Consider the following 24,183-nt stretch of genomic DNA (forward strand, 5'->3'; position numbering starts at 1 on the left):
GTGAGAGTGATAAATATTTGCAGTTCAAGTAGGGACAACTTCCTTTAGAAGTTATTTTGATGCCAGGAGTGTGTAAGTGAATATGTAGAATAGAAGTCCAGGTCAGGTTTAGTACATTTTTTTCTATTGACTTTTGTTGAGAATTAGATCAGACATTTGTTCGTTGAGTGAGCTGAGAGAAAGAATCAAACACAAACTGTTTCTTCTCTCCTGAAATTACAGCCTCACTTATGTACAGCCATGATTAAACATATTAATCTATGGGGTTTTTTTTCCATTTTTCCATTTTTTTTTTCTTCCATCAATTTGGAAGACCTGGAACACCTAGTTCAGTGTTGCTAATGTGGTGTAATAGTGAATTTTACATTTCCATACCACTGTTTGTGTGAAGTTGTCAGGCAGTGCTTCATGGAGCAGGTCATAAATCACCCCTGTGTGGTAGGTGAGAAAAATCCCTGGCATTTATAGATGAGGAAGTGGAAACAGAAGAATCAGCGTATTTGCTTGAGTGGCTGGTCTACAGTTTAATTTCCTTCCTTTTTATCACCTGTACCATTATCTAAATGAAACACTTACTGGTATTTGTGACCAGCGGCTTTGTGACCATAAGTCATAAAAACTTGTTTTGTGATCGATCATGGTATGCATCAAGTCAGTCAGATTCTTGCTTCATAAACAGGTGCAAATCAGGAGTAAGATGAATTTTCTTCTTTATAGCTGCCTAACCAAGGAAAACAATTGAAGGCAATTTATGAATTTCAGTGACCAAGACCAAGTTTTATTGCACTTTACTTCTGGAACCTTTTTTTTTTACTTAAAATTTTAAATATTGTGATACTTCGAGGATTTAGCTGCTGATTTTTCAACACTTTAAACGAGTATTACTAATGAACATGCTAATGCAAATGTTGTGTTTGCTACAGTAGGAGCATATGCATTAAAATAGCTATATAATTACAGTGTAATTTTGTTCATTTATCCCCAAATTCTCACCTGGGACTTATCAGTGCAAAGTTAAGCATTTCAAGCAGAACTTAGCTTCATTTTCAGAGCTGTTATATTGCATTAACGTGCATGATTATTGAACAAGTGCTTTGGTTCAGTTGGGAAATCACTGAAAATACCCACTGTCAGCTTGAGCACAGAAGCTATAGGGAGCTTTTAGGCCTCCCCACAGAAGCAAAGAGGGATCCCAGTGTCCTCAAGCAGAGAGAAGAGGGTCTACATTACAGGCAAGTCATAAAAATCACCTCGGGGTAGGATTAGAGCTGAGGGAAATGAAAATAGCTCAGCCCCCATGCTTTGCATCTGAAATGTTTATATTTTACAGATGCTAATGTATGGGGAAAAAAAGTTTCATGGCATTTAAATATAATTCAGTCGGCATGGCAGGCCTGTGCGCTGCAGCTCCGTGCTGGTGTGGGAGACCTGGAAAGACACCCTGCCACAAAGGGAGAAGGGGAATTGGGAGGAGAATCTGTTTCATTATCCAAGGGGGATGAAATATGCGGAAGATGGAAACCAGATCAGCTCTGGAGGCTCTCTAAAGGGAGGAGACTTGTCTCTAAATAAAACAAAACCAGTCCCCCGCCAGCCACGTTACAGGCTGGGGACATCCAGGGCGCTGCATGACGAGCACGTGTCTCCTCCCTTGAATCCCCGTGTCACGTTCTGCGTGGCGCGCCCTCGGCAGGCTGCCCGCTCCTGGAGCCAAATATTTGAGCAGGATCCATGGCCCTGGTGCTCGAGGGGGCTGATGAGCAGCACGGGGCAGCTGAGTCAATGGCAGAGATTGCCCTCAAGCACCGGGCAGCTCCGCTTTCCCGCTTGGCACAACGGGAGCCCAGCCGGTGCTGACTGCCCAGCACTAGCCATGAATTAACACATACCTCTGCCTGACACGGGGACAGTGCAGATGACACTGCTGGGCCTCTCTAGAGAGGGAGGATTTGGGCTGGCTTGTGGGTTTTACCGCTCTTTGAAGACCAACTTTTAACCCCTGGGGGTGCAAATCAGGATTGGATTAACCCAGCTCCTCACATTGCTATTTCTGTCTACATCTGATTCGAGTTTGTGCCCTATGTATTTGATGGAAATGATCAATAGGTTTAAGAATATATCTCTTGAGGGATAAATTGCACCAGGGCTCTCAGAGGGATGGGAGACGTTGCTCCAGTTGAGTCTGATGGACTGGTTTATGCAGAGCCCTCTGCATACGATGCTGGTAATGTCTTTCTTTTGCCAGGTGTTGTTTTACATTATTAATTACACATCCTGCTGCTTCTGAGCGGTTCAGACCTCTTTGAAGTTTGATCGCTTGATGTGCAGCGTACCACAGGTATAAACAACCTTATTGCATGACGGTTTTGACATTTCCGGTAGCCCTATGTCTGGGAATTTAGTTAGGAAAAAAAAATCACATTGCTGATTCGTGACTCCACATTGCCTTAGAAAAGCCTCTACTACCTAGGCTGCTACAGTCTTCAGAAATACCTCTTGTTTTGAGCAAATATATTGGCATTTGGAAGAGCTAGAGCATGACAAAACATGCAATACCCCATTTTTTAAGGAAGTTGTCCTGACAAATAATTTTGCTGTCTAGAGAACAAGAAAACTGCAGCCAGGAGGGGTCTAGATAGTGATTAATGACGCACTGTAGAAGATCTCTAGGGTGATGGGTCGTGTGAGGGTTTGGGCTTCTCAGCAGAGTGCGCAGGCGCCAGGGATGGTGCAGCCGTGGTAGCATGGCAGGACAGGTGGCCTTTAATTCGGTGCTCTTTCTTCCACAGTCTGAAGGGTTTGAGGTAGTCATGTGCCTGCTCCCCAATTGCTTGTGTGGCCAAGCCTGACTCTTTGCTTTAAACAAACAAACAAAAGTAGAAGACTGACCCCAGTGAGCTTCAGCAGGGTGAGCTTTGGGCAGCATCTGTCCAGCTCACAGTGCTCCTGAGTCGTCATCCTCCTTGGCCAACGTGGGGAGCAGAGTGATGTGAGTGTGGGGGTCACATAAACCAAGAGCTGCAATTATGTGGGCTGAGTTTGGACTCTTCCCCCTCTCAGCATCCTTGCTCAGCAAAAGACAAGGACTATGATGGAAAGACTCTGAGAAACTCTGGGAAGCAAGGGAGCGCCTTTGGCTTTGACCTATCTGAAGGTGTCTGGGAGAGCCCAAAGCTGATCTGAGGAGGGAAGAAGGGGCCATGGAGGGCTGTAAATAATCCGAGGCATTTCCTGCACTCACAGCTTCGTACGTGTTGCTGTCACAGTTTCCTTGTTTTCAGCTCACGTTTCTCCCATCTCAATTTAATTTAATTTACCTAAATCAGCTGTGTTGTCAATCAAACCAAATGGCTCTGAGCACGTGTGAAGCCCAGAGCCCCTCAGTGAAGGGGAGGAGAAGAGGAAGGAGGTTGAGGGAAAGGGCTGAGCCAAATTTCCTTGGTCACACTGTGGCACGTGGCCGGGAATCACAGGTCCCCGTTTGCGTGTCCCCCCGCTGCCAGCAGCATCCACATGCCTGTCACACTCTGACACCGGATCCGCAGCAGCAGTTGCTTCAGCCTGCTGCTGGCAGCTATTTATCATCAGCAGTGCTGAAAGCCAAACCAGAGCAAAATGACATTAAAAAAAATCTCACTCTAGACCTCAGCGAGCAGAAATTGGAAAAGATACATGGATGTGAGGAGAGCAGGAGATCAGGGGCGGTGGGGAGCAGGGTGGTCCCTCAGCACCATCATGCACCGTAATGGCGGAGCTACTGAATTGCATCGTGTCGGGGACCTTGCCCTGATCCCCGGACTGAGCCGTGTTTACCTTGGCCACCCCGTTAGCTCGCCCCTCTCGTCCTCCTTGTTTCCCCAGTGTTCACCTCCTCCTGCGGCCATCTGGGCCCCAGCGCCTCATTTCGGGCCTGACTATTTCCATTCACACTGAATTGTTTTGATTTGCTGTCGGGGCCTTTGGGGCTCATGGCAGGTTCGTTTCCCAAGGTTGAAGCAGTGCATGTGTTACACGAGCAGTCAGTGCTGTGGGGAAACAACCCCCAGCACCTCCATGCTCAACCTTCTTGCCTAACCCCTTGGCAGGATGGGGACCCCAGCTCCCTTCTTGTCTTAAATCCACTGCTCTTTTTGTTGCTGTCACAGTTAGGTGGAAGTCAGAGCCTTCTTTTAAAAGCTTTCGCTGGAGTCTACAGTTTCAAGCCTATGCGAGGGAACTGCTTTGAGCCAGACCCTGCAGCTTTCTGGGCTGGCACAACCTTCTCTTCGGTGTGGGCCAACCTCTCCTTTTGCATCACTGGAGTGGAGCGGGCAAAGGCAGGTGCTGTCAGATATCCCGCGCTTGCTGCGAGTGCCACCAGGCTCACGGCCAGCCACATGATGGCCTGGGCTGGCCTAGCCTTCAGCTTGGCCTGCTGACACTGACAGAGCCAAGCTGTCCATGGTGGGTCCTGGTTGGGCTCCACCTCAAGGTGACACTTCATGTGCAGTTCTGCACCAAGAGAACAGTGGCCTTCTGAGCTTCTGGGGCTTCAAGTTCCATTTGATGAGCCAGAAACATAAAAGCCTTTGAGAAAGATAGCTAAACCTAACTGCAAACGTCTCCTGCCTTAATATGCTTGTTCTGTTCCAGAGCTCTCCCTGCACTAGCCATTCTAGTAATTTGCTCCTGTTTCTCCCCAAAAACCATTTTCCTCTTTCTTCAGCTCACATTCCCTCTGCAGGAGGGATATTTCCCCAGGTTATTGAAGCTGTTTCAAGAGTGTTGTTGAGGTGTGAGGAGAACTGGAATGACTGCTGGTGAGCTATGGCTCTCCAGAGCACATTTCACATCTTCAAATAGATATACTCTTAAAAGAAAATCCTTTATTTACATGCACCACTTCAGCTGCATCAGTGGCAGCATTTCTAAAAGCTCAGCGATGGGTGCAGAGGCATTAGAGTGAGAAGGGACTACTGCAATGAACTTATCTGACCTCATGCATAACCCAAAGACTGAAATAAACATCTCCACCAAGCACATTACAGCATCTATTAGGAAAAAGCAGAAAGATTTAAAGTGACAAAGAACCTGCCCTACTTTGGTAAGATGTTTGATCACCCTTACAGTAAAAAGTCTGCTATATACCAGCTATCTTCTACCAAACAGTGATTAAACTGCTCTTGCAGTATTGAAACTTCAGAAGCTTAAATCGTTTAATCTGTGCAGTAGTTGAACAAAACAAAAAAGCAAAGTCTCGCACCTTGGGGCAACTGCTTTGGAGTCCGATTGAACCAGGGCTTCAAACGAACTGCCAGAGTTCCCTGTTGTGATAAGAGTCTGCAAGGATAAATTTTACGGACACATGTGGAGAGCCACAATCACTCATCAGTGATCTCCTCTCCACCCTTCCCAGACTGCAAGGAGAACATTACCAAACTTTTTATGATGTTCTTTGCAGTCAGTCTGAAAGTTCTTGGTTTGGTAGGAGTTAAAGAGCATGGGTTTATGCTGTCTCTGCAGTGTCATCTTCTATTTTCCTGGAGGTGTCAGGAACATAATCAGCTGTCAGGAAAATTAAGGGCTCAGAAAACCAAAAGAGGTTGGCTTGGCAAGCACAGTCTCCTCATCTTGTGTCTTCTGACTCTGGCCAGGAAGCACTAGGCAGAAGTCCTGTTCTCAAGCGGTTTTTGCAAGGCCTGGCTTAGCTAATGAACTGGCAGCAGCTCTTTAAAGCCAGCTGGTCTTCTAGCATCTAAATGACTCTTCTGTGTTGAGCAGTGGCTGATGACCCTCAGTATCAAATACTGTTTAGCCAATGCTCAATAAATCGGGGTAAAGCAGTTTATGACTTGCAGAAGTGTCTGAAAACTTGTCCCAGTCTGTTTGCAGAGGCAGATTGGATCTAAGCAGCTTTCCAAGCGGGAGCTCTGGTTACCCAGGGGCTGTGCTGGGTTTCTGAGAGTGATGGCCTCATCCTGAGCTGCCTGTGCTTCGAGGAACGACGAGGAACAGCTTGTGGCACTGCCTTACCTTGACAACGGAAAGCAAGCCACTTCCCAGCGCAATAGTTCCTTGTTAAGAGGAAAAAGCAGCTCATCATTTATTTTCAGAAATGAGGTCAAAGCAGTGCAGCTGGGGAGGGAAGTGGCTGGCGCAGTGGGGTGGTAATGAGATACAAAGCCTTTCCCAGCTAGGTTAAATCCAGCTTCAGTCAGCAGTGACTGAAATCTTTTATCATCCGACAGTTGTTCACCTCAGCCTTTGCGGTGCTGGCTTTGCTCGGTGCTATCTGAGTCTGTGCTTGCGTAAGGGGTGCCCTGCACATGGCTCCGTTCAACTCATCCATGCTCGGCCTGCGAACGTGTCTCTGTGGGTGCTCAGCAACCTTGTCACTTCAGGGGATTTCAGCCTGAACTCTGCTTTAAAGCACAGCACCCTGTTGGTGTTTCCATCTGTGTCATGGGGTGGAGGTTGCAGTAATCATCTGTTCCAGGCTGAAGATTGGGGTTAAACCTGCTCTGCTGGGGTGATCGCAAACTGCTTGCTGTAGTCCTGACTGGTGGACCTGTCCTGGCCTCATTCTCCCCTCGATAGGCTGGTCCTGCCCGCAGGGTCCTCCTGTAGCCCACTGTGTCTGCCCCACTACATGACATCTGCTGAGTTTGAGGCCTTGGGGAAGCAGATGGGTGGCCTTCTGCATGGTTCCTGTTGCAGTCTTGCACAAAACTGACTGCCCCGAGTCACTGAATTGGGTATCTGTTTTGCTGTCTGCAGACCTGTAAGCAACTCCCATTTGGCTGTTGGAGCAAGACTAGGGTTGTGGTGGGCTCTCTTTCTAAGAAAAGGTTTGACTTCTCTTGCAGTTAGAAGGAAAACCAAATCAAAGCTTGATTGTGTTTTTATTGAAATATATGGCAGAGCAGTGGTCCTCAACCAACGGTGTCTTCACCTGACTTCCAATGCCAGTATCTGCTCACCTTCTTTTGCCTTCAGACCCAAATTCACTTGCTGCACTATCAGCAGCAGAAAGCCACTCTGCAGCATGCAATTTTGCTTGGCATAGCCTGGCTGGCTTACTTCAGTCTAGCTGAAGATGGGATAGAAAAGTGTCTGCTGTTGGTTTGGATGCCTTTTGTTGAGGGAACCGGAACATAGCAAAATGCCTGAAGATAGAGATGCCTCTGGAATGTTGGTCAGAGACTTGTAGAGCAATTGGAGATGCTTGATTTTGTGCACTTTGCCCACTTAAAGTGGGCAGCTTTTGTGCTGTTCAGAGTGAATAGTGTGGATGGTACAGGAAGAGAGGATGAAGAGAGGATCTGGAAGGGCTCAGACAGGACCATCCTTGGTGCAAGTTGGAAGATGTTTCTGTTGAGATGTTAGAAGAACTCAAAAGATGAGAAGCGGAGTCAATGTGCTACATAGAAGTGTGGAGGATCTGAGCTTGATAAGGAACAGTAGGAGCCAAGGAATTTAAGGCTGTGTGCGAGAGCTGTATCATGGAGAACAGTGGAAATTAGGTGGAATATTTGTATCAGGAAGGAAATAGGATTTTGAAAGGGAAGAGAGCACTTTGAATTGGATTATGAGCTGGAGGAAAGAAAATTAATGTTCTAAACAGAAAGACTTAAAAAAATACATGTATAGTGCATATGGGGAAGCTGGGTACAGGGCAGGGATTGGAAGTGTTTGGGCAAGAGGTGGGACTTCTTCAGACCAGGACTGCTCTTTGCTTTGCTCCCTGTGTAGGGCTTTCCCTCTGGCGGGGGATTGTCCCCTGCTCCAGAGAAGCTGCTCTTTAGGTGCTCGCTCTCTCAACATGCACTTTTGCCTTCTACTGTTTTCACATGCTTTATAGCAAGATGACAGCTCTGAGGAGTGAAACGCACCAGGAATGTGACCGCTGTCATGTGCTGGAGGCTTGCTGTAATAGTGACCTGGGATAGGCCATGGGGTGAAGCTGGGGTTGGATGACAGGGGAGGGAGAGGATTTCCTGGAGAGGAAAATTGCCTGGCCAACCCTTTGGAAAATGTAAGCAAACACTGTTGAAGGGCAGCTATGTTTGCTGCTGCCAGGAGCTTGCAGCACCACAGGGCGGGTGCTGAGAGGAGACACGGCCAGGCTAAGGAACCTCCCTGAGGACCGTTTTTGGAGTTGAAAGAGCTCTGGAGAGCAGGCAAGTACATGAGGAAGATTTGCAGCCTGTGAACAGAAGCCAGAGTCACAAGGCCAGCCTCATGCCATGTAGTTGAGGCAGAATTATATCAGAAATGAATGCAGTTGGTAAAATGGTTAGCAAAAGAGATATGAAGTTAGACTTGTTCTCGATGAGTCCAATGCTATTGATTTCACTGAAGTTTAAACCCCTGCTATGAGTGAAAATTTTACTTCCGGGCAGCCAAGGACACAGACTTGCACAGACTCACAGAATGGTTAAGGCTGGAAGGGACCTCTAGGGATCATCCAGTCCAACCCCCTGCTCCAGCAGGGACACTCAGAGCACGGGGCACAGGGCGGCATCCAGGTGGATTTGGAGACCTCCAGAGAAGGAGACTCCACAACCTCCCGGGGCAGCCTGTGCCAGGGCTCTGTCACTCTCACAGTGAAGAAGTTCCTCCTCACATGGAGATGGAACTTCCTGTGTTTCAACTTATGCTCATTACCCCTTGTCTTGTCACTGGCCACCACTGAGAAGAGTTTGGCACCTTCCTCCCTACATTCTTCCCTCATGAACTTATACATATTGATCAGATCTCGTCTCAGTCTTCTCTAGGCTAAACAGACCCAGCTCACTTAGTCTTTTCTCATACGAGAGATGCTCTAGTCCTTTAATCATCTTGGTTGCCCTCTGCTGGACTCCCTCTAGAAGCTCCACATGCCTCTAGTGCTGAGGAGCCCAGAACTGCCCCCAATACTCCAGGTGCAGCCTCACCAGAGCTGAGGAGAGGGGCAGGATCCCCTCCCTTGACCTGCTGGCGACATCCTCCTGATGCAGCCAGGATCCCGTTGGCCTTTTTGGCCACAAGGGCACTGCTGACTCATGATTAGCTCATGACTCATGTTCAATGATAAGACTGTGATGAAAGATCACTAGCAATTTCAGGGGACCTCCATAATGACAGGATCACTGAATATCCCAGGATGAGGGTGGTTCATTCGGCATGACTCATGTTTATCCAGGTCAGTGTTTAAAGTCTCTTTAAGCTTATTTGAACAAAGTAGGGATTCATTCCTGACTGAATTTATTCTCCCATTAGGAGTGCAAGAGAGGGTCTCATGGAGAACAGCAGGAATGGGCCAAAATGTTCATGGCTGTCTTGAGCATGTGGCAAGCTCACTAAGTCTATGAATTCCACAGTGACAGCAACACTAATATCTAAGACTTTGTAGACATTCCTATATGTCACCTACACTTTAATGGAGGGAAGCACCTCAGTGTCCCTCCTCATTCGATCATGAGAAATGTGATATTCCTGATATTCCTGCTCTTCAGCCCTACTTCATGACTGGGTATCACCACAGTATTACCTTGTTCGTGTGAAAAATCACTGCAAGAAGGCAGGACTTCTTTTGGTTTTAATTTTACCCAGTTGCTGCTCTGGAAGAAGAAAGTAATAATTTGGTGACTTTGACTCCTTATATATGGGAAGCAGAGATCTGGCAGTGGCAAATGCTAAGGCTCATCCCCATTTAGTACTTCCTAGCTCAGGGCAGGGATGTTGCTGTGCTGCTGCCTTCCCACTGTTTTTCTGCTTCTACCCTCATCCAGATCCTGGATGCATCCAACAGATCCTGGATGCATCCAACCCTGTTCATAGCAGCTGTTAGATAAAAAAATTAGGCTGGAGTTTGCTGCACACTGCCACTGTTCAGAGAGATTCTGCTTTCTTCCTGCTCCCTTTCCTGCTGTCTCCCTTGTGCCGGGACAAGGTTTTGAACTGGGTGAGGAAGCTGGTCGGAATTAGCACTAACCAGAAGGATGACGATCTGGGGTTAATTTTAATCTAGCACCACTTGGAAATCTGATTAGGAAAGGCAGAAGAAAACCAGTGCTGTGTGAATCATTTCATGGGAAGGAGAAGGTTACTCTCTGAGCAGTCCAATGTCTGGAGAAAGCTGTGATCTTAACAGATAGAAAATCTCCAGGCTGTGCTGTTTACTGCTCTAATGCTCAGCTGAAAGCACAATCCAGGACCACTGCAGATAATGGAAATTATACCATCAAGGGCCACAAGGAGCAGGAGCAGGCCCATAGCAATTTATTCTCAGTCAAACCAGAGCCACAAAGTCATTAGTTATTTCTTCAGAAGGCTTTTGTAGGTGTGCTAGAGAGCACCGCACTGTCTCTGCTGCGCCATATGTGCACAGGATGATTAATTCCCAGGTTAGCAAGATAAGAATGAGGATGAGACAAGTCTGAGTCAGACGCAGTGGGGAGAGGAGACACCGCAGGCTGAAGCAGCGCTCGGACTCCCGTTGAGTTTTGAGAAGAGCTCGAGTGAGGGAGGGGGTTTTTGTTCTTTTAATAAGAGGAGAACAGAGGGTTAGAAATGAAAAAGGGAATTTCATAAGCAAAGAAAATGCTAAATCTGACTTGATCCTCTGCTTACAGCTTTCCTGAGGGTTTGCAGCACTTTGCAAATATTTAATTACTTGCACCTGAGTGCCACTTGTAAAAAAAATAAATAAAAGTAAATTGTGCTATGAGACTTGCAGTTCATCTGTGGTGCTGGTGCTCTTGCTAGCATCTCTGCAGCTATTTCCCTCTGTATGGATTAGGAAACTGAGATAAATATAAATCAAAAACTCTCAAAAAGAGAGGATGGGTCTGAGTACTGAAGACTTTTGCTCTGGCAGTCTTAAAACCTGCTCTTCTGAACCTCAGAAAGTGGCATCATCCGAACACTTGTGTTGTTGGTGGATGGTAGGTATTAAAGCTTGGATTCTCCTGGCACCAGTCCTGGAGCTTCCATGTCCACAGGACATCCCAGCAGTCTTTAGATGCATTAATATTCTGTCCCTCAGTTACATAGAAAGTAGATGTCCTATAAAGATGAAATTACCCACAGTGATTCCAGTGGGACTCTGCAGGCTACAATTCAGACTGTTCTTTTAATTAACTTGGACCTCTAGTGACATATATGCAAAATGGGACTTACTTGTCTGCATGGGGTATTCCTCTGCTTTAGCAGGTAATAAGGCACAATTAAAGATAATGCTCTGATTTAGAGCAAGCAAACAAGGAGAGGCTGATTCGCATCTTTGCCTCAATTCCACCTTTTTAAACTTATTTTTGCAGAGCAAATGACAAATCTATCAGAGAAGCAACGAGTCACAGTGTTCTGCAATCCTCCAAAACAGGTACTTTTTAAAAAAGTTGATATTTAGTATAGGGATCAAGTATGAAAACCATATTAAGCCTCCAAAGAGGCAAGTTCCCTGTGCCACATGCTCTAGGTGTCCTGCTTGAGCAGGAGGGTTGGTCTGGATGATCTCTAGAGGTCCCTTCCAACCTTAAACATTCTGTGATCTGTAATTATTCCTGAATTTGTGGTCTGTTGGCTGTACAGCATTACCCTTCCCTGCTTTCTCCCCTAATTCCCCTCCTCTTTTCCCTTGTCTATCAAAGTGAAAATCCTTCTGGCCAGTGGGATCTGTTTTGCTCTTGTCTGTGCTGCATGCAGTGAGTGCAACCAGGAACAAAAAAAAGAACAACCACAACAGCTCTGCAGTGTGTGCAAAGCCCATGAAGTGCTTGGAGCAAAGGAGAGGGTGCTAGGCAGAAACAGCCAGTTTGTGGTCACCCACGGCAGGCAATCTGCACCTTTCTTCAACGCAGGACTTAACTCATCTTGGGAAAAAAAAATAAAAAAAAAAAAAAGCAAAGAGGGCACCCACAGATTGGGTGGCAGAGGTTAGCATGGGAATTGCTGCGTCAGGAGCCAGACCTGGCTTTGCTGAAGCAGAAAACAAAAAGTTGTTTCATTAAAGCCACAGATGCCGAATGCAAAGCACTCGGTGACGGCCGAGATGGCAGCTGGTGTGTTGAGTAAACACAGGTCTCCTGCTGCGGGCTTTGCTGCTCTGCGGCCGGCCCAAACCAGCGCGAGGACAAGTGACCACGGGAATCTGCCGTGTGATGCGGGACAGAGCCCAGCCAACGTGCTGGCACTGGCCTGGCAAGCCGGCAGGGATTTATTTTCCTTGCAGCCCTTATCATCAGGCTGCGATAGGGGCCAGGTGGTGCACGTGGTTTATTGGCATTCACTCACGCTCCCTGGTTGTCTGGAGTGGCTTGTGGATGGAAAGCTGGGGTTTGCACCCATGTTGTGTGTTCTTTTAGAGCAGTTTGAATGGAGTGAGTGATGTTCGTTTTAGTGACTTGTTAGATTCGTGTCCTGCACAGTTAGTTCTTGTTGTGACTCGATGGTTACCCCTGAAACTGGGGAATGTCAGATCCTGTTGGCATAGACCCAGGTTTGTGCACAGGGATAGTCATTTGGAAGGGGATGCACATCCAAGCGTCCCGCTTCTGCTTCCTGCACCCCCAGGAACAGATATTTCCCTGTCAGGCCACTACCTTGCAAGATGAGGGGGGTGATCGTCCCCCTATACACAGCCCTGGTGAGGCCACATCTGGAGTACTGCGTCCAGCTCTGGACTCTCTCCAGCACAAGAGGGATGTGGAGCTGCTGGAGAGAGTCCAGCGCAGGGCTACCAGGATGATCAGGGGCCTGGAACATCTGCCCTATAAGCAAAGGCTGAGAGAGCTGGGTCTGTTCAGCCTGGAGAAGAGGAGGCTGAGGGGGGACCTGATCAGCGTGTATAAATACCTCAAGGGAGGCAGTGAGGAGGAGGGGGGCGGCCTCTTTTCAGTGGTGGACAGTGATAGGACTAGAGGAAATGGCTTCAAACTGAAGCATCGGAAGTTCCACAGGAACTTAAGGAAGCATTTCTTCACTGTGAGGGTGACAAAGCACTGGAACAGGCTGCCCAGAGAGGTTGTGGAGTCTCCTTCTTTGGAGATCTTTAAAACCCGCTTGGATGCAGCCCTGTGCCACGTGCTCTAAGTGACCCTGCGTGTGCAGGGGGGTTGGACTCGATGACCTCTGGGGTCCCTTCCAACCTTCGGCATTCTATGATTCTATTCTATGATTCTATGAATAGTGGAAAGCTGGGAGCTGGAAGCCAAACTGGAGCTACTGTCACGGTGGTTACGTCTGCTGATGAGATGTAAAAACCACAGAGCGAGTGCTGCTCCAGCGCAGGATTTCTGATGGGTTTGCTGTGTGTTGATCCCATGGATTGGCTGCTTTAAAAGCCACAAGGTCAGAATTTATCTGCTGAACAAAAGAGAAATGCAAGTCTCCTCTGAAAAGAAGCAATTCTAAAAGCAAAGTGAGTGGCACAACTCATCTAACTATGAGGAATATGTATAATTATTTAGAGCTATATATGAAAATTCATGGGCTTGAATCGTGGGATAAGAGGGAAGGAGCACAGGGCTGCTGTAGGGATTTGAATCCCACAAAATGTTTCCTGCAGGCTACCATTGCCTTGCCAATGGGTATGATCTGCTCGGGAGCAGCAGGGCAGCCGATGACTTGGAGGCCTAAGGTAACACGGAGAAAATGGCCTAAGTGGGCAGGACACGTGGACCTCTGTTGCTCATTCTCCCCACCAGCCTCTTCTGTCTCATTTTTGCTTTGGCAAACCCTCTCTCACTGCTTGTTTTCTGGTGTTCATTCTTGTATGTGACTGTGTTAGGTAGGTAAGGAAAGAACGTGTCTCTGCCTTGTTTCAGCTGGACCCAAGCGATGATTTCTTTTGCCTATTTAACGGCTCCCATCATTAATCTCACTTGCCAGTCAGCACTGGTGACAGGACACGTCTTCCCTGGGACAATCGGCCTGGAAGGTACCACACGGCTTGGGGACAAAACCAGAGAAGTTTCTAAGGTGACAGAGCAGCCAAGGGAAAGCAGGGTGAGATGAAGGGAACCTTGACTTGGATGATCATTTCCTGACTGCTCTGGTGGCATGACACTGGTTGATGGCACATGAAGTCACCAAAGATCACCCAGTCCAAATCCTGCCAGCCCAACACTTTGTTCTTGACAGTGAATAGAGGATACCCAGGGGAAAACACAGGGAGAGGGAAGTATCTGCTTGATGCTCTAGGTGACTGCCATGCAGATTGCATCAGGTTACTGCATGGAGACTTCCTCATGGTTGCTGTGAAATTAATAATTCCTGTTGGAAAGAATGGATGTCAGCCTTGTCTAGCCTCACTCCACGGCATGAATAATAAAGATTCAGTTCGTAGGCCTGTGTTTGCTGCGCAAAGCTGGATCAGCTGAGAAGTGATAAGCTTGGGAGAAGGAGAGGGTGGAAACCAGGTTTGACTAAATGACCCTGAATGATTTTTTTGAGAAGTAAGGCTGCCCTTGAGTACTGTGCTACATGAAGAGCCACGGAGTTGTTTCTTGCAGAGTCTTGCAGCTGGGGTAGCTGCTGCCCAACTTTCACTAAGGAGCTCGGATGAAGGGCTGTGTTGCCTGGTCAATGAAGTGATATCGGAGTGACCTGTTCATCACAGACACAAGTGATGTGGATCGACAGTTGGAGAAGGGAAGTTCCTGTAGCGAGGGAGGTATCCTGGAGTGCTCATGAAAATTCAAGATAGGGCAGGAAAAGTTCCTGAGAATCACAGAATGGTTGAGGTTGGAAGAGACCTCTAGAGATCATTTAGTCCAACGCCCCTGCTCCAGCAGGGACTTGCAGAGCACGTGGCACGGGGGGCATCCAGGTGGGAAGGATCTGTCTTACTTTTTGGTAATTACTCAAATTACTCCAGCTTAATTTTCCTCTTGAACTAAATGCTGTTTTACCACATTTACGGCCAATATCACAAGAACTACTTGATTAGAAACAGCCAGTTGCCATTCATCTGCTTATGGGTTCCTAACTTTACAACCGTTTAGTAACAGTCAGTGGCAACGAGCTTCATTTCCCACAATCTGCATCAATTTGCTTATGTGTCAAAATTAACATAGGATTGTGCCTGAAGAGTGGATCAGCTTAATGAACAGCAGGCTGGGCTTAAGATTCCCTCGTGTTTCTGACTATTAAAATGCAGCAGCCACAGCCTGCGTGTTCCTATGCCAGCCGAGGAATGCAAAGGAGAGGGCTGCATTGCTCTGATTTATGGAAGGAATCAGACAAAAAATGTCACTCGGAAGGACTGCAAATGGATTTTTTTTTATTATTTTTTTTAATTCCAGATTCACATTGAGTGCTAGGTGAACATATCCCTGCTTATAAGCTTGGGAAGCTATTTCAGCACTATCTCTGTATGTTAGCAATGTTGTTATCTGCTAGATCAAGTTATAGGACCAGGGAATGGGAGAATACTGGCGTGTGATACCTAGAAGGAGGTAAACTGCAAGAGGGATTTGTTTCTTGTTCCTCATAACCCTCACCAGTTTTATCGGCATCATTTTAAGCAGATAAAGATGCAGATCCACTCAAGCCCATCCTGATGTGGGCAGCAGTCCAAAGGAGCATCGCTGGACTCTGCAACAACCTGATCTATGGGCAGATGGCTCCAGAGGTCCCCACAGGGGCAAGGGTTTTTCTTACGGGGTTGATTTTAGTGCTTTGGACAGAAGTACATGCAGTGGAGCCAGTAGATAAAAGGGAGGCTTTTGCAGGAAGCGCAGGGCTGTGAGCATCCTTCCTCAGCAAAGCCACCAGATGCATCCTGCCAGGCCAGGCATGAAGTGCAGGTGGCAGAACTGATTGGGGGTGTCACCTGGGACCATAGGAAACCAGGGAATGTGACCGGGTAGGCACCTTTCTTCCCTCGGGAATGAGTACAGGAGTGGCCCTGCAGCCCTCTCTCCTTTCCTGTTGTGCAGCAGGGAAGGCTGCTTTGGATCACAGCGCCCAGAGGGCTGGGTGGAGGTTTTAGTGCTGGGCAAAACAAGGGCTTTATTTAAATGACATAGCTGCACATGTTTAGAAAAAGAAGTGAAGTTACCAACCTGATTTTTGTTGTTTTAGTTGTGTAAACTAAATACGACATAGTGTTATGTGCTAGTTTGGGCCAAAGCTCTTGAAGAACTTGCTCGGGTCTTGCAGACGTTGCTCAGGTGCAGGCGATGAACTGAGCCACCATCACACACCACTGGAGAGGACAGAGGCCGAGGACAACCTAAAGTTGGCCCATTTGGCCCATAAATAAGAGCAGCCTTCCAGTTTCTGAGTATTCATTTCTGTTTAAGTGGATACAGGAGTGCTTCACCCTCTGCGGGAGGCTGGAAATTTCTTCCTAAGGATTTTGTTGAAACGCAAATGTTTTGGGAAGGGAAAATAAATATGTTAGTTATTGAAAAGGCAGTTGGAAATGGACGTGTTTGGATGTTGGGAACAGGGGAAATCATCTGCTTAAACAGTGACTTGTTTAATAATAAACTTTTAATGGGGAGGAAGTAAAGATGGAGGTTGATCTGAGCTGAAGTTAAATGAGGTGAGTTAGGTGTATCCTGCTTGTTGAACAGCAGAGGAATAAGGAAGATATCAGAGCACTTTGTAATTCTCTTATGATCTCACATACATATTCTGAGTAAAAATATAATATGTAAATTACTTCCTTGCATGAATTCCAAAGACGGCAATTTGCAGATATTAGGAGTTCAGACTCATCGCTAAGGAAAGCACAAAGTTATCTGTCAGTTCTTGTTATTTTGCTTCCAGAAAGGAAATGTCAAGATCAACTGGAACAAAAGCAAAACTTTTGGACCACCTTAAAACTGCAGTGGGACAATCAAATAGAAAATAGAGAGCAGAGCTTTCTGATAGCCAGAGAGAGAGTAAATGGTCTGCTAGAGCTTTTTCCATCTTTTTTTTTAAGAAAATATTGTTTTAATAATATAATGGAAGACTGAAATGCTATTTTAGTCTGCTAACATGAAGATACCATGTTTGATTACTCATTTCATTCTCTGACAAAAGAAACATTACCATAAGAGAGAATCACTTACAATATCACTTCATCTCATTAGCAGACCAGTATAGTTTACAGGCAATCACGAATATTGTTTTTTATCCAACATCTTACATACATATTGATTTTTTTTTTAACTTCATCTGTAGAAGAGTCTAGAATTGCTGGATAGTTTTTACTGCCTAATGGTTTTAGCTACATTTTCTCCAAAATGTCATTTTCTCCCTGGGTTGGCTTCTCCCTGGGAGAATTTTTAGTTATATGTATGAAAGCTTGGGGTTTAGTGTATTTATTTTTCCCTAATCTAAGGGAGTAAATTAGACAATTTTTAATGTATTTAAACCAAGACTGTTTAGTACCATATACTAAACCATTTTCAACTACAGGATATAGTTGTATCTCCCTGTCTCCTCAACCAACATACTGTGTTGTAGAAGAGGGCGGCTACTACACACACATATAATTCTGTATTTACACCAATTTTTAGATGTTACCTTTTTAGATGTCACTTCAATAGGTTTTAAATTAATGCAAAGTTTGATTATTCTTGAACTGACTTTGGTTTGGGAATATGTTGCAGATTTTCATTGTTTAACGTGACAGGCATTTACAAAATGCCTTGTAGTGTTAGCAGTGCTGGGCTGCATCATAGCAGTGGAGTCTTTTCTTTTAGTAATCATAAATACTTTAAATATTTTCTTGAGAATTTTCCTCTCAGTCTCCACATTATACAAATGTAAATACAACAGGTAGATGCTATGAGGTAGACTTTAAGTATCAAAGGTTGAAATCTAACTAGATAAGCTAATCAAATTCTTCTCAAAATAATTACTGTTGCCTCTCCGCATTTATTGCAGAAACAGTGACAGACAAATTTAATCTGAAATATATTTAGGTGTGCCTTATTCTGAGGACATTTTGTTTTACGTGCCTAGTAGAGACAGCTAGTTCCAAGTACCAAAGTTCTCCATTAAAGCTGCTGGAGTCAGAGATGTTCATCACCTATGAAAACTCATGCCAAGTGTCTGAGGCTGGCATGCAAAAGGAGGCTCACAACTAGTGGGTGTTTTAATAAAATGTAAGCCATGCTGTCTGTGAGAAGTCCTGGGCAGGAGCTGTCCTGGCTGTGCTCAATAAAGTGTTGTACGTTTATAATGAGGTGACAATAGTTTTCATAGGATGTAAGAGCTCTCCTTTGATCTCCTCCTCCTGCGCCCTGTAGCCGTCCTCTATACAGGATGTGCCAGCCTTGCTCGGGCAGGGAATATGTGGTTCCCTTGTGTCTGGTAATAACCCTTTTGGCAGAGCTTGTTGATGCTGGAAATGGTTCCTGTTGACTTGCTGAATGCATTGGCACAGAGTGAACACATCCAGCAGCAAGACCTTCAGAGCTCAGGGTGGTTTTCTTTCCCTTTTCGCTAAAACGCTTTTCGTTTTACATTTGCATCCATTACAGCTACCATCCACCTCAAACCCTGCTCTAAGTGCTCAGGAATCATTTGTGCATCCATAAAAAACACGGAGGATAACAGCACCTTCCCCAGTGCGGTTCACTTGAACCTGCTTGTAAGCAAAAACTGAGCAGGAAATTAGCTGTCCTTTTAATGCTGCAGGATGGGAACACTCTCTAATCCCACTGAAATGAGAAGTTGAGGACATTCAAAATATTTGTGGCTCTTTTGCTCCCCAGCCTCTCTATCTGCCTGCAACACCCTGGATTATTCACTGGATTATTGCTGCTTGATCTGCAGAGCTGCAGCTCTCATCAGTGAAATATCACTCCTTGGAGGGCAACTGCAGTGTTGGAAAAGGACTGAAGAGAGGCACTAAGTAGGGGTCTTTACTGAAAAATTTCCAACAAGAGTTAGGATTTTCATTCGAAGACACACTGCACCATTAATACCTGTATAAATAAAAAAAGGTATTAATGTATAAATAAAAACACATTAGAGGTTAATCAGTTTGCAGGTTTCTCGGTGAGTGCTTCTATTCTCTTAGTTTTAAGTCACTAGTATGTAAAAGCCATCTAAAAGAGACTGCTTTTATTAAAAAAAAAAAAAGATATTCAAATAACACTTATTTAAACTGCTTTACCTATTACTGCTATAATCATAAGATATGGTAGCTCTCCCCTAGACATGTTAGAAATATTAGTTTCTTAAGTAAAGATGCTTCTTGAACAGCTGAGTTGCTAATTTTTTCACTCTAGCATCTTAGTTATTACTGAATTGTGTTGCATAGTTTCCATTAAGACCAACTCCCCTTGAAAATGATTTATGCTGGCAGGAGGGAGTTGCCCTTGTTTATTTACTGATGTGCAGCTCTACCAAGAAACGTGGGTGTTTTAACTCGGATTTTGCAGTTGGGTGTGGATGTCTGCTGGTTATTAAATGGATAATAAAGATAGTTTTAATGATCTGCTTGATCACAGTTCAGAACTGCAGTAAGAATATAACCTGAAGGTAAAGCTGAGCTGCATATATCTGTTAAATAAAATCGGGATGCTTATAAGAGAAATGATCTACTATCAACATTGACTTCCAGCAAAAAGATTTGAACAGTCATTCCCTCAAAAGCCGCTGGTTGAGATACTGTTAAATCCAACTGGTTGAGATACTGTTAAAACAATGAAAACAAAAAAAAAAAAAACACAAAACAATTAATGCTCTTGTTATAAGAGCTTTATCTTGCTTTATCTTGTCATTTGTTATAATGGAGAATCCACAGACTAAAAGGAGTATTAAAAATCATAATGATAAAAGTAATATCAGTGTTGGTGGTAATTGTCATTTTATGCCATGTTAGGAATAAGGAATCAAAGAGGAGCTTAATGTAATGGAAACTTTCAGCTCTCTTAACTCGTCACTGTGGCTGCTTAGACCATGGATCAGACAGACAAACCAGTCAAATCATGAGAAGTTTTAATGGGAATGTGGAGTAAGTCCCGTTTATAAACACGAGCATGAAATAGGTATTTTGTAGTCTGGGAAAAGCTGATGAAAAGCTACAGGTTCACTGTAAAGCTGAGATTTCTGTCTGCTTTTCTTCTGAGCTGAACTTTAGTAATTATCCTTTTGGTTTTTTACAGCCTCTGGCCTCTCCTCATCTCCATCCACCCCAACACAAGTGACCAAGCAGCCCACGTTTCCTCTCGAATCCTATAAGCATGAACCAGAGAGACTAGAAACACGGATTCACTGTTCCTCACCTCCGGACACAGGGCAGGGATTTTCTTTGCCTCCATCCCAAAGTGCAGCCAAGCCTCCTATAATGACTCCAGCTCCTTGTGCTACCTCAAAACCAGTAAGTAATACATTAAATAAAACGTCCATGGGGAAATGCATAGGGTTGTGTGCAAGGATTGCTTATTTTATGACCGTCAGTCTCTAAATTGATCTGTAAATTGATAAGAAGGATAAAATTTTGTTCAGGATCATTTACTTCCCTTAAGAAGTGCTGATAGGAAAGCCACCAAGGAGAAACTGAGACCTGGAACAGCAGGTTTGGGACCTAATGCCTTTGGAGTCTGCAGTGCCTGGGACAACCAGGGTCAGCTCACTGTATTTGTTTCCCTTAGCTCTTCCTCTTTTTCCCAGCATGTAAAATCTTTCACATTTTCAGCCTATTTTTTATGCCTAATTTTATGACCATTTGCCCTGGCTGCTGTTTTCATTCAGTGTTTTTTACATCCTGTTACACTTCTGGCCAACCTTTGTTTTTCTAGACTGAGCAAGCTGAAGTATCTCTGCAAATTACAGACTTCTTGCTCTGCAGCTAAGTCCCATTTTGCTTCTGGTTCCCTTTACATTCATTCTGTTGCTGAGATCTTACCCGGGCCAATTCAATAACACAATTGGAAATATTTTTCTTATAAAATCTCTTAGCTTCTTCATGACCAGGTCATGCTGATAGTTCATGTTGGCCAGAATACTTGTCTTCTTCCTGTTTTTACACCTGATGAACTCCTGCTTTATAGCCATTCTTGAAAATTTGTCTTCAATTTGAAAATTTGTCTTCAATTATATATATTATTTTCATTTGCAGTTATCTTTGTGGTGCAAATACAGGGGAATCTTTTCCATTCCCTTCCATTCTTGGTTCCAAGAAGGAACCAACATAATCTTAGGCATTCCAGTGCCTAAGTTTATTTGCTCTTTAATTACTTGCTGATTGAGATGGTGTGAATTTGAGTGGAAGGTGACAGAAGAAATAGAATTAGTGGCAAGTGTTTATAAATTGGTGTGGCTGTATATCTGTACATGAAAAAGTTTCTCTGCAAACTCAGTATATAGGACCTCATTATCTTCTGTACAGAAGACACAGAAATTTGCATAATGCTTATATATAGGATGTATAGGATCCAATTAGCTTTGTTGTATCTGCTGTGCTCATTTACCTCTGGGAAGAAGGAGTGTGCAGGGCTGCTTGGGAATCACCAGGGCTTCACTTTGCCGGGGAGCCGATGTCAGCAGCTCCCGCTCAGCGAGGAACAAAGCTCTTCGTGTTTCATTTTCAGCAGACATCATAGACGTTGTAATAGGAAACTGTTGGGCTACATTTCTACAGGAGGACATGAATCTAAAGCTGATGAGTGTTTGCTCAGGACTGTTTTGTCTTTTGATGATGGCAGAGTCTAATTTTTCCCTGTAATTGGCCTTGCATACGGCAACAGGAGACAATGACCTAGATTTGAGTTTGCACTTCAAGCATTTTGTTATTTCCATTAACCCCGAGTTTGGTTTCTGTTGCATGTCAGCAGACGTTTGTTTTCATAATGCATAGGCCATAAGCAAATCTTAGAAAGGCAAACTCATTTACTGACATCACTGCTGTGGGCATGACAAATCCAGTTATCTTAAAAACACACTCTAAATTATATGATAAATGTTTCACACTGGAAACATGGTTAGATGTACAGATTAGTGAGAGGGAAATTTCTAGGCTGACATCAGGAAGAAGTTAGCTCTTATCTACAGGGCACTATCAGCTGAAGTCTCCCTTTACGTATTACAGTGTGTACTTAGCAGTGTTAATGTGTGATGGTTCACAATTGCAGTAGCAGAGACGAACCCTTGGACCCAGACCCTGAAGTGCAATAAAACATACAAACAAACAGACAAAAGAAGAGCAGGTGAATTTAGGAAGGTGCAGTATAAGATCCTGGAACTAATCTCAACACATTGCTGTAATTATTTGCATTTTGAGCTCATTGTGCACATATATATTTTGTTTGTTTGTTTGTTTTTGTATGTCTGTGACTCTGCTCCTGAAGTGTTAATTCTGCTCAATAAGAAAGAATGCATGGAAAAAAAACCCAGAATTTATTCCTCTGTAGAATAAATCTAAAACTAAATCTAAAAGTGTTTTTATAGCACTTAGAAAGTGTTTATTTTAATGTGATTTTTAAGCTTCACATTCTGGAGAGGGGAATGAAAAACAGAAGACAGTTCCTGACAGAGGGAGAGGCTGCTCCAAGGAGTATCACTGTAACACAGTATACAAACCTAAATAATTAACCCCATGCTAAATGGATGTCTGTGATAATCACTAATACCCGGATTTATCCCACCTAACTTTAGAAACTTATCTGAGCTGCTTAAGCTGGGAGTATAGCAGCTCTAGTTGTCTCTATATTCAACAGAGAGGCATTTGCAGAGGATGAATCGGGTCTTAAGTGGGTTGAACAGCCTTTTGCACTGATTATAAAGGGAGTGACTCCAGGTGTTGCATTCCTAACCTTCAGCCAGGAGCCCCAAGCTGGATGTGATGAGCCTGTCCCATAGCAGGGCAGCACCTAATTCAAGCTTTGCTCTGGGTGTGTGTGTTGGTTTCTTCCAGCAGTGGTGTTAGAAGGTTAAATTCAGCTGATAAGAGATCAAAGCTAAACCAAAAGATTAGTGTGCATCACGTTAAATGGGGCAAGAGCGACTGGATTTTTAACTGGGCAGTTCATGACTCCGTACTTTGGCCTTGTGCTGTTTAGACTGCGTAACCTTCAGGCCCTAAGTGCTGAATGATAACTTAATTCTTCTCTAAAGTGACATTACTAACCATGAAAGGAATGCAGAGAGGTTGCAAATTCAATAACAAACATGTTTTCCCTGTTTCTGCTTTGCTCGTATTTTAAAGAGGAATGCAGTATGTTGAGCTTAATGCGGTTGTATCATTCATATTTTGTCCTTTCTTCTTCCACCGGCACATAAGGCACTATGAAAATAGCAGTATTCCCTGTCTCCCCCAAACATATGCATTTTTGTGGTATATCATTTCCTAGTCTTTATGGCCTTTCTCTTTCCCTGCATGAGAAGAGTCCAGGCCAGGGAGGGAGGCATTGCTCCAACCTGAGGAGTTCCCTCTGAGGCCTCTTTTTCTGGAAAAAAAAAACAACAAAATAAAGCAAATTTGGGAACTTCCTCTGCTTAGCAGAAGGAGGCAGAAGTTGCAAAAGGATCCTTCCATCTGACTGTGAAGTCACCCACCCATCTCGAGACTTCAAGCCTAGCAATTTCCCAGCACTTTCTCAAAAAGAAATGCCATCTCAGCCAGAAAGTAGGCTTAGACTTACCCTTAGCTTGCATAAATCCCATTAAAACCACAGATATGAGACACGAGGGAAACTGGAGGGGTCCGGTGTGCATCTGTTTTCCAGAGCTGTAGCATAAGGAAGAGGAGAGGTGGAAAATACAGCTGGGAGTCTCCCTTCCAGGCCTAGGCAGCAAGTGGGAAACACTCATGAGCTCCCTTCTTGTTAAACAGTAGCACTTCCCTGCAAGGCTCTTGCTGCTGTTCCTTGGCCAAACCGTAGTAAAGTCCCAAACGCGGTTGTTAACTGGTTCAGTGTGAAAGGCTTTGGCATCATCCTGCTGCTGGCACGGAGCCTGGGCACCACGATCCCAGCAGCAGCTCCTTCCTTCTGGCTCCCCAAAACTCCATGGCACCTCTCAGAGCGCCCCGATCAAGTTGGCTGATTAAAGAGATTTCCATCTGGTGAGGAGAACAGGAAAATGTTCTTTGAGTCCGACACCGCCCTGAACAAAACAAAAGCAGAGGTTGGGGAAAAAAAGAAAAGGAATCCAGTCTGCAAATGTACAAGAACTCCTTGTTTCAGCATTCATGTGGTTTAAGGCCATATACTCGTGTGCCAAGACATGGCTGTGATTCAGCCTTGACTTACACCATAGCAAACTGATTTA

The 24,183-nt window shown here is 44.8% G+C and overlaps 1 protein-coding gene across 1 annotated transcript in view; it reads left to right on the forward strand.

Moving 5' to 3' along the window:
- Positions 1 to 24,183, forward strand: part of PRKAG2 (protein kinase AMP-activated non-catalytic subunit gamma 2) — a 186,196-nt gene that overhangs the window by 109,859 nt on the left and 52,154 nt on the right. The window contains exon 4 of the mRNA XM_026051911.1: positions 20,079 to 20,293. Within this exon, the coding sequence (XP_025907696.1) occupies positions 20,079 to 20,293 (215 nt within the window). The remainder of the gene's footprint in view (positions 1 to 20,078; positions 20,294 to 24,183) is intronic.

Source organism: Nothoprocta perdicaria, unplaced genomic scaffold, assembly GCF_003342845.1.
Source record: "Nothoprocta perdicaria isolate Ctin4 unplaced genomic scaffold, notPer1 scaffold_80, whole genome shotgun sequence".
In the NCBI taxonomy this organism is placed as follows: domain Eukaryota; kingdom Metazoa; phylum Chordata; class Aves; order Tinamiformes; family Tinamidae; genus Nothoprocta; species Nothoprocta perdicaria.